The 10191-nt window shown below is 37.2% G+C and overlaps 1 protein-coding gene across 1 annotated transcript in view; it reads right to left on the bottom strand.

Moving 5' to 3' along the window:
- The window catches only part of RASGRF1 (Ras protein specific guanine nucleotide releasing factor 1), a 204311-nt gene that overhangs the window by 22265 nt on the left and 171855 nt on the right, over positions 1-10191 (bottom strand). Inside the window, exons 20-22 of the mRNA XM_044660151.1 lie at positions 8596-8656; positions 4347-4450; positions 1862-1946 (exon numbers count right to left, since the gene is read on the bottom strand). Coding sequence (XP_044516086.1) covers positions 1862-1946; positions 4347-4450; positions 8596-8656 — 250 coding nt within the window. The remainder of the gene's footprint in view (positions 1-1861; positions 1947-4346; positions 4451-8595; positions 8657-10191) is intronic.

A 10191-nucleotide genomic window follows, 5' to 3' on the forward strand; every position in this document is an offset into this window, starting at 1 on the left:
TCCAAAGTGGAATGGGCCACCTTAAGAGTCAGAGACCTCCAGGCCTGGAGATGGGAGGCCCTGGGTTTTAAATCTGCACTCAGACAATTTCTAGCTGTTTTATCTTGGGCAAGTCACTTAACCCCTATTGCCTAGCTCTTTTGCCTTGGAACCGATATTTAGTTTTGATTCTGAGAGAGAAGGTAAGGGTTTAGAAAAAAGTCAGAAACCTTCCCTCACTAGAGTTTGTTAAAAAGAGGGCGAATAAGCAAAGGTCAGATTTGCTTACAGAAGGAATTCCTTTTCAGGTACGAGTTGGACTAGACAACTCCTGGAGCCCCTTTCAAATAGGAGATTCTGTGTTGTGGATGGTGACAATACTAGGTGCTAGCTGAACTTGATGGCTGCATATAGACAACCTAAAGACACCTGTGAACACGAAGTAAAGGGAAAGTACAGCACTGCTTTATAAATTACACGTGGCTCCTTGGGGAGGGAATAAAGGAATGGCCATGCAAATAACCAGAGTGTTCCTATTACAGACATTTATATATTGATATAACAAGAGAAGTGTTGCTAGTTGGCTGTTTCTCATTATCCCTGACATATTTATTCTGAAATTTCTTTCTGGACTCATTTTCTTTTTGTAAAATGAAGACATGATACAACAGAACCCCTGCAGACTTTGACATCTGGCATCTCTGAATTAAGGCAGTCCTAGTTTGTGCGTGTTTTGTGTTTCTGGAAAATAGATTTAATGATGCATTTCCATCGAGGGAAATTGAGCCTGTGCATGTGCTTTACTATATAGACATTAGTGGCTACTGAAGAATGGGCAGTTATGAAAAGGTGGAAAGGCTTTATAATAAGTCATTTGCCTGAAGGGCAGGAAAGCCAGCCTCGCTCAAGCAGCAAGGCACTCTGAGGGATAGACAGGAGGCAAATAACAGGCAAGTCAAATCACCATCACCATCTTGACTACCATCTTCTTTCAGATCTTGACTGGTTCAGCCCAAGACCTTGAACTCAAGAATCTTGAGAATAGTAGTACCCCTTAAACCACCAGATCTGCTTTCAGCCCAATTCCCATAGTTATTATTAAGGGGGAAAGTCATTGTGGAGATGTGGTCCACTTTTCTCATCACCACCATTGAGAATTGTTGGCCAACTGCTACCAACAGGCAGATAGAGCCAGAATCCTGGAGTAGCAGTACCCTCAGACCAACATTTCTACTTCCAGGCTAGCTTTCATTGCACCAGTAAAGCAACTCCTATTGAGAACGACCCCACCATCCGGCCAATGGCAATCAAGTGTATACATAGGGTGGGTGAGTCAATTGAAGAAGCAAAGTACCCTGAGGGAGACAAAGGAGGCAGCATGTTCTAAGCAAGTCAAGTTACTACCACAACCTCGATCACCATCTCCCTTCAGACTACTGAGTTCAACTCAGGATGCTGAACTCGAAAGTCCTGGGATTAGTGACAATAAATAACATTAGAGAGAAGCCACTAACATTTACTTGGCTGATACATCATAAGGACCATGAGAATTTCCCATCTGATACCTTCCAAATGCCTTGTATCCCCCATTAGAATGTGGCCTCTTTGTTACTAAGGACTGTATGATTTTTCTGTTGTATCTCTAGCACTTCCTTTGCCTTCAGCTGACTGTTTTAAATACTGTAACAAAGCCAAGAGGGTCATATTCTTTGGCGCCAAGGAAGATGAACAAAGGAGGCATAAGTCTCTGCTCCCCTTATAAAGATTTTTAGGATCTTGGAGGAAACTCCAAAGGAAATTCCCAATCAAATTTATAACAAAAACCAAGGTTTAATACAAAGGGAAACACAGAGGAGAGAGCTGCCACCAATCCTATACTTACGTCATTGAAATGCTTGGTGGTTTTCATAATGTAAGGTGTTCTTTCATTCTTTTCAACCTTCATCCAGCCTTGTCCAAAAAACTCTCTGAGAATGACAAAGATAAAGATAAGGATAAATGACATTTTCTGATGGCTGAATTTGGAGACTGTGTACATAGACAACCTAAAGACACACACACACACACACACACACACACACACACACACACACACATATATATATATACATACAAAAAAATATATATACATATATATATACACACACAAAGGAAAGTACAGGGTTGTTTATGATTAAACATGGAAGAAGCCAAGGAAATGCCCAATGCTTTTTCAAATTCCATATATTGTATTTTCTTGAAGATAAAATTTGCATTTGAAATCAGCTTAGCAAAACAGTGATTTGTCTACCTGGAAACACAGGGTACAGGGTACTGGGATCCTCTGTTAAATTAGAATGAGAAAATAGGAGTAAAATAAGTTTCTAAATAAAGTGACACATAAAGTCAGTTGGGTGACTATTTCACAGAAGGGCTTAGAATATTAAAGTTGGAAGGGGCCTTAGTGGCAATCATTTTATAAATGAGGAAACTGAGGTTCACTGAGGGAAACTGTCTTGCCCATGTTTTCAAAGAGGAAACAACAGTAGAGCCAGAAGTGCCATCTATATCTTCTGATTTCCAAGCCAATCTGCTTCTCTCTGCTACTACTTAGGAATTTAATGTCTTCTTTGATAGGTTAAGAAACCAGATTCTGTCTTCATTTTAAGATTTTAAAATACAATTTTCTCATATCCTTTAACTATGTAATCTTTAACTTCTTCAATATACCTTTTTCTTTCATGAAGCACTTAATTTTGAACAAGAACTAAATTAGCATTTATTTAGTATTTTAATATTTGCAAAGTGCTTTTTGATACATTATCTCATTCCCTTTCTTCAAATGTAACTATTGGTTTGGGGAACCTAGAATTAGTGGTTCTAGATTGGTCATTAGAATGATGAGGCCAACTCCCTATGGAGAGGAGAGGCCATTACAAGTGAGAGTTGGATGAAAACTATTTTCTCTATAAAAAGGACAAGTTGATAGGAACTATCATAATATATGTCCAAGACATGGAATAATTATCAAAATGTAATAATTATCAAAGATATGTAATAATTATCAAAATCTGGAAGTTTTAAAATAGCTAGTGTTTTCATACACTTCTTTATTTCTGTGAAAAGTGTCTCTAGGGTGTAGACACATGGTGTCAAAAGAATAACAGGCCACTCATTTGCTAGGAAGGTGGTAAGAGGATGTAAAGAGCAAGGTTTTTAAAGGTAAAGAGCAGAGTTGTCAAACACTTGACTTACGGGCTGCTTGTGACCTAGAGTGTTGCTCAAACCAGATTAAAATGTATTTGGGATACAATTCACAAAATAATATTAAATATACTAAAATGTAGATAACATGACATTTTCATATTCAGTCAACATGCGGTCTATGAGGATCTTTATGTATTGTTTAATGGATCCCATTTCCATTCGAGTCTGACATGGTGCAGAGTGTAGTTTGGCTAGCCTGGAGACTCTCTGGAAATGAAATAAAAGGTTTATGCTGTTGACTATGTGAAGGCAGCTAGGTGGCATAGTGAATAGAGTGTTTAGCCTCAAGTCACAAACACTTATCTTCCTGTGTTCAAATCCAGCCTTAGATGCTTATTTGCTGTATGAACTTGGGCAAGTTACTTTCCCCTGTTTGTTTCCGTTTCCTCATCTGTAAAATAAATGACTTGGAGAAGGAAATGACAAAGCACTCCAGTATCTTTGTCAAGGAAACTCCAAATGAGGTCATGAAGAGTCAGACACAACCGAAACAACTGGACAATAAAATGAGATGTGTGGGTTGTGCTTGACAACAACTAAGTCCTGCTCTACTTCTCAAACCTTAGCAGTTGTAGCAATAGAGCCAAGCTCAGATATTTGGAGCCTTAGCCTTTGAGGGGATCAGCTGAAAAGTGGAGGTGTTGAGAAAAATGCATCTCGTAAGAACTGGCAGTAATTCCTTGGATCAAGGAGGAAGATGTTGGACTATTTCTGGGCTGGCCACTTGCCTTCTATTTCCTGCTAGTGGAAAATCATCTCAAACTGTGGAGATGGGAATATCCTTAAATTGTCCCAGCCATCCCTCAACATCTAGAGTCCAGGAGTGTGGGGGGAAAATGTATGAGTATGAGAAGAGGGAGGAATTATTTGGGGAAAGGAGACAAGCAGAAAATGGTGTGTGTGTGTGAACTTTAGGTGAGTTTGGTAGAAAATTCAGGAACCTCTCCCCCAAATATTTCTATCCCTAAACTAATGCATGTATAATTTTTATCACATTAGAATATCTTCATAATGCTTTAGAAAGTTTATCTTGTATTTCTCCATAGTCACTGGCAAACTGCCATGGCCAGCATGTGAAAGAGGAACAAAAGCATTCCCAAGGGGAAATGATAGCTACTTACTCATATGGAATCTTCTTAAAGACCAGGTGGTCCAGTAGCGTCAGCTGTTCAGCTATTTCCAAAGCAGAGTGGTTTTCAAAGGGCTCTGCTTTCACTCCCTCAGCCTAAACCAAAGGGTCAACAGTCAGTTTAATGCAATGACATACAAGGCATTTTGACATATAGAGCATATCATGTTCAGTTCTGGAGGCCATTCATTGATAGCTGGAGAGTATCTTGAGGAGGGAAATGTGGATGTAAAAGGCTTGAAGTTCATGTATGTAAGGATTTGGTTGAAGGAGCTGAGGACATTCAACCAGAAGAGACTAAAAAGAAAAATGATGGCCATCCTTAAGTATATGAAAGTCTTCCACAGAGAAGGAAGTTTGAATTTATTCTACCTGTTCCTAGAGAATAGAACTAAGATGAATGAAAGGAAATGTTGGCTTAACATCAGGAAAAACGTCCTACAATTGGAGTTACTCAAAAGTGGAAGAGCCCTAATCTGGAAGTAGTGAGTGCCCCTTCATAGGTAGTTGTCAAACTATAATTTGGCAAAGCTGGATGACCATTTGAAGGGTATATTTTCTTTTATTTTAAAAATTTAATTAATTAAGAATATTTTCCCATGGTTACATGATTTATGTTCTTTCCCTCCCCTCTTACCTCCCTCCTCCCGGAGCTGAGGAGCAATTCCACTGGGTTATATCATTGTTCAAAACTATTTCCATATTATTCATATTTGCAATAGAGTGATCATTTAAAGTCAAAATCTCCAATCATATATGAAGGGTATATTTTAAAAGAGATTTTTATTCTGGTTCTAGATGGACAAGATGACTGCTGAGCTAGCTTTCAATTCTGAAATTCTATGAATACTATAGATAAGGCAGTGAATGAGGCAGCACTGCGCAGAGTGCTAGATTTGGAGTTAGCCTGACTTTGGTTCAAATCTAGCCTCAGACACTTACTAGCAGTGGGACCTTTCTGTGTCCCAGTTTTCTCATCTGTAAAATGGAGATAAAAATAATACCTACTTCCCAAGTTATTATGAAGATCAAATGACAATATATGTAAAATGTTTTGCAAACCTTAAAGTATTATATAAATACTTGTTATTAGCAATTATTATTAACTTGGTTTCAGCAACAGCCCATTTCTAACCTTAATTTGCCATTTTATAAGATGAGTGTGGACACAAGTCAGGTGGGATCAGAGGATTTCAGGTACATTACTTTTCACTGGTGGGTGAATGGGGAAAGGATTTGGGTGGCACACACTTAGTGGGTAAAGAAACAAATGAGACTTAACTTTAAAATGTATTTCAGTCCTTTAAGATCTTATTCAAAAGTACAACTGTCCAGCTGCACTTACTCATCTTCTAGATTCATACTAAAATAAACTCAAAAATATTTGTACACGATCTCATACAAAATAAGACACATGACAAAAAGGAAGAAGCAATGAGATGGAGGCTCAGGTGGAAAGATTTCTCTTTTCTAAACCCTATTCTTAAACCGAAAAGAAACAATACAATTTTCACATCAGGATTTGGACTGCCTACATTTGTAGCCACTTCTTATGATTGGAATATATTTCCAGAAAAGTGGGGAAGGAAAAAGATTAAGCCATAAATAGAATCTTTTTGGTGGGATAGAACAGAAGGCCCCAGGAATTTCAGAATTAGGCATTAGGAACTGCCCGATTCCCCTTTTTCCAGAATATGATTCATTACTTGATGAAGAAATGAAGCAAATTTATGTAATGTTGTCATAAGAAACCACATTTATAAAAATCTCTTAATTTGGATATGTTCCAGTCCTCCAGTTCTCAGTACTGGAGCAAGAGATGAGTTGTTTTTCTTTCTCCCTCTAAAGAATCATGAGAACCAATGTTGCACCTTACTACATACAAGTAATAAATTCATTTTTTAGGTAGTGCTAGAAAAATTTTGGAGACTCAGATTAATTGTTAAGGTAATGAAATAACTACTTTTAGATTATAGATGACTACTTTATTCTGTTTTCTCATACTTTGCCCCCATTTTTCAAATTTTGATATGTTCTGTCATCGTTTTGAAATGGTTACATTTGTTCATACACTAGTTCTTCAACTGGCATTTAAGTTTTAACATTATAGTCTTCTTTTTATTTGGAATATTCCAATAATAATTCCATTGCTGATCGAGGAAGAGAGCCAGGACAGGGAGGAAAATGAATTAAAGCATACATTTTTCTTTTTTCATTTAAACACTTAAAAAAAAAGACTGAGTTTCTCTAATTTGCCTAGGCTAGAAGTTAAGGGGATATTCGGGGTGGGGGGGGGAAGGTCTGATACCACTACTAATATGTGTGAGAGCTTTACAGAGACATTTCTGCCCTGGGCTGCATCATCTCTCCTTAGACTCCTGAAGGCTTATCATATTGGTGCTAGACTTGCTATGGATCCTTGATCAACTTAACCCATTGAATCTCAGAACTCCTAAATTCAAGAGATCCATTAGTCTCAAATTTCCTGGAGGCTGGGATTACAGGTATGTGCCACCATACCATAACAGTAAGTGTATTTTGTGCATTTGGTCTTCCTAGAAGTTGGGGATTATCTGAGTGATTTGACTACAAATCTTGTATGTGGAAAGTATATTTTAAAAGAAAAATAATAGAAGACAACAATATGTCTAACTATACAATAGATAACTTTGTAAATTAATAAAAGGAGATAAGGTCTGTGAAATTTTGTTAGTTCCTTCAAAATAATGCTATGGAATATATGATTTTATTATTTTGATTATGCATACATAAATATTCAAGTTAATAGTTATAGCCTTATAGTCTTTTTGAATAAAATATATAGTAAAAGTTCCATATGAATATACATATACATACAGTAAAAGTTATCCATATATGTGTCTACCTATCTATCCATAAAGTTAACAGTTATAGCCCAGGCAAAGGGCAAGAGCTATTATTAGGGGACAAGAACATGACTTGTTAAGTGCTAAGTATATCATTTGGGAAATGGAAAGTGTTCTCAATCTCTTCTTAGCTTGTGAGTTTTGTAAAGGCTCCTGAGTAACTCCCCATCTTAAGATGCAAAAATGGGACTGAGAAAAGGGATAATCTTTTTCTATATAAGTATGTATGTATATATATATATATACATATATATATGCACACACACACACACACACACACACACACATATATATATATTATTTTACATATCTTACTTCATGTTAGTTTTTTCTGTGAAGCTGTTAGGGGAAATGACGTTATGGGGAGGTTATTTCCATAGGAACCAGGAAAGTTGACACAGTGGATAGAAAGCCAGGCTTGGAGGCAGCAGGACTTGAGTTCAAATTTGACCTTAGACACTTCCTAGCTGTGTGACCCTGGGAAAGCCACTTAACATTTGCCTAGTCTTGTAAAGGCTCCTGAGTAACTCCCCATCTTAAGACATAAAAATGGGCCTGAGAAAAGGGATAATCTTTTTTCTTTTTTTTTTTCTTCAAAATTCTTTCTCCTTATCTCATCATGACTAGAAGTATTGTGGTTACTTATGGGTCTGATCCCAATACTTAGAATAGACCTTTGACATATTCTGCTTCCAATATGGATTTGTTCACTCAACTTTAGACAACCTAGTGAATCACCTTATTGATGTAAGACTTAGCATAGACATCCAATTAGTTTAACCCACTGAAGTCCAAAATGCCCAAGCTCAAGAGATCTACCAGTCTCATTGGTAGCTGAGATTACTGGTATATGTCACTACTCTTGTTCTACTAAGGACGTTCTTAGGCTAAAATGATTATCTAGTGACACAATCTAAGGCAGAACTAGATTATAGATTATATAGGCGGTGAATGAATAATTTTCTCAAAATAATATCTCCTACTGGGAACTAAAATCCTACCATTAGTAATTAATTCCTTTGTGTTATTCATTATTCTCTCCCTATGGTCTAGTTCTTAGGAGTAATAACAAGATTTATTGGATTGCCTTTCTTCCTGACAAGCAAGACTAGAACAACATGAGATTACTGGTCTTCCCAGTAGGAAAGGGTTGCTTACAAGGGGAGGTGATGATGGTAGGGTTGTGGAGGATAAATTTCCCCGTTTTGTCATCATGCCCAGCCCTGGCTATGTCTGTAACACTGAGGTCTAACTCCAGAGTTATTTTGGGAAACTGGGGATAGGCAAATGAAGAAAGTAAAGGATGTTGAAGGAAAATACAGAGCAGTATTAATTTGTTATGAAAACAGGATTTACCATTTGCACGATTTCCTCCAGTGTGATCTGGTTGTCTCCTGGATCTTCTTGTGTCAAAGTCCTAGTGTGTGAAAAGGTAAAATTAAAACAGATGATTATGAGGTACTATCAGAAAAGATACTTGCTTCTAATTAATAAATAAAACAACAAATATTTATTTAGCATCTAAGGTGGGCTTAGCATTGTGCTAGGTACAAAAGAAGCTTACAATATGCCTCCTGCCCAGAGTTTGTAAAAAACAAGTAATAATTAGCAGAGTAATATGGCCTTTGATAAAGCACCAATTATACTGAAAAAGATGGCACAAATGAATTAGAAAAAGGAAATGTCTATGATTGCTGGAATTTTCATGGAAGAGATAAGTTTTGAAGCATGATTAGGATTGGGACAGGCAGAGAAGAATTGGGAGAATATTTCAGATGGAGGGAAAAACACTATTAAAGGTAAATAGGGAACTAAATTGTATGTGTGGAAAAGGGGGCATAATGATGATATCATATTAGGGAGAGACTTCAAAGTTAGGCAGAAGACTTGGAACTTCATATGAGAGGTGAAAGGGAGTCAGTGTGTGCTTATGAGCAGAGTAGTGATATGATTAAAATGGTGTTTTAGGCAGGTAGCAATGTGCAAAATACAAGCATTGGAGAAGGGGAAGGCAAGGAAAATGGTTAGGAGATTGCATATTAATTCAGGCATAAGATGATGAAAATCTGGACTAGAACAGTGACAATGAAATGAAGAGGAAGAGAAGCGCCTAAAAGGTAACAAGAGAGAATTAAAAAGGAAGAGGGAAAGGGACAGGCATTTAAGTGCCTGCTATATGCCAGGCACTGTGCTAAGCACTTTACAAATATTATTTTATTTGATCATCAAAACACTCTGGGAAGAAGATACTATCATTATCCCTGTTTTACAAATGAGGAAACTGAATATCTTTGTGAGTTAAAATCCAGTCTCAGACACTTACTAGCCATGTGACTATGGGCAAGTCACTTTACCCTGTTTGCTTCAGTTTTCTCACCTGTAAAATGTGCTGGAGAAGGAAATGGCAATCCACTCCAGTATCTTTGTCAAGAAAATGCCAAATGGGGTCAGAGAATTGGGCATGACTGAGATAATTGAACTGAACTTACTGGTCAAAGTAAGTCACAATGATACTGTGAAATAGGTAGTTGAGAACAGAAAGCTTCAGATTAAACATGGTTAAACTCATAGTCAGAGATAAAGTGGAGGAAGAGGAACCAGCAGGACAGATCAGAGGGATAGGAAGAGAAACAGAATGGTTTGGTGCAATGGAAGCCAAGCTATTTTAAAGCTTTAAGAAGGAAGCATTTACTACTATAAAATGATGAGAAGTCATGGAAAATGAGGATTGAAAAATGACTATTGAAGTTGGAGATTGGAAGATTGTTAATGACTTTGGAAAGAATAATTACAGTAGAATGTTGGAGGCAGATGACAGAGAAAAGAGAATGAATGGTGAGGAAATGAAAGCTATTGATAGAGAGAAGTTGTTTAAGATATGTAGAAGTGAAGGGAAAATAGTAATAGTAAAGGAGCCTTTGTTTCCTCCTTTCTTCCTCTCTCCTCTTCTCT

The sequence above is a fragment of the Gracilinanus agilis genome, chromosome 2 (genome assembly GCF_016433145.1).
Source record: "Gracilinanus agilis isolate LMUSP501 chromosome 2, AgileGrace, whole genome shotgun sequence".
NCBI lineage: Eukaryota > Metazoa > Chordata > Mammalia > Didelphimorphia > Didelphidae > Gracilinanus > Gracilinanus agilis.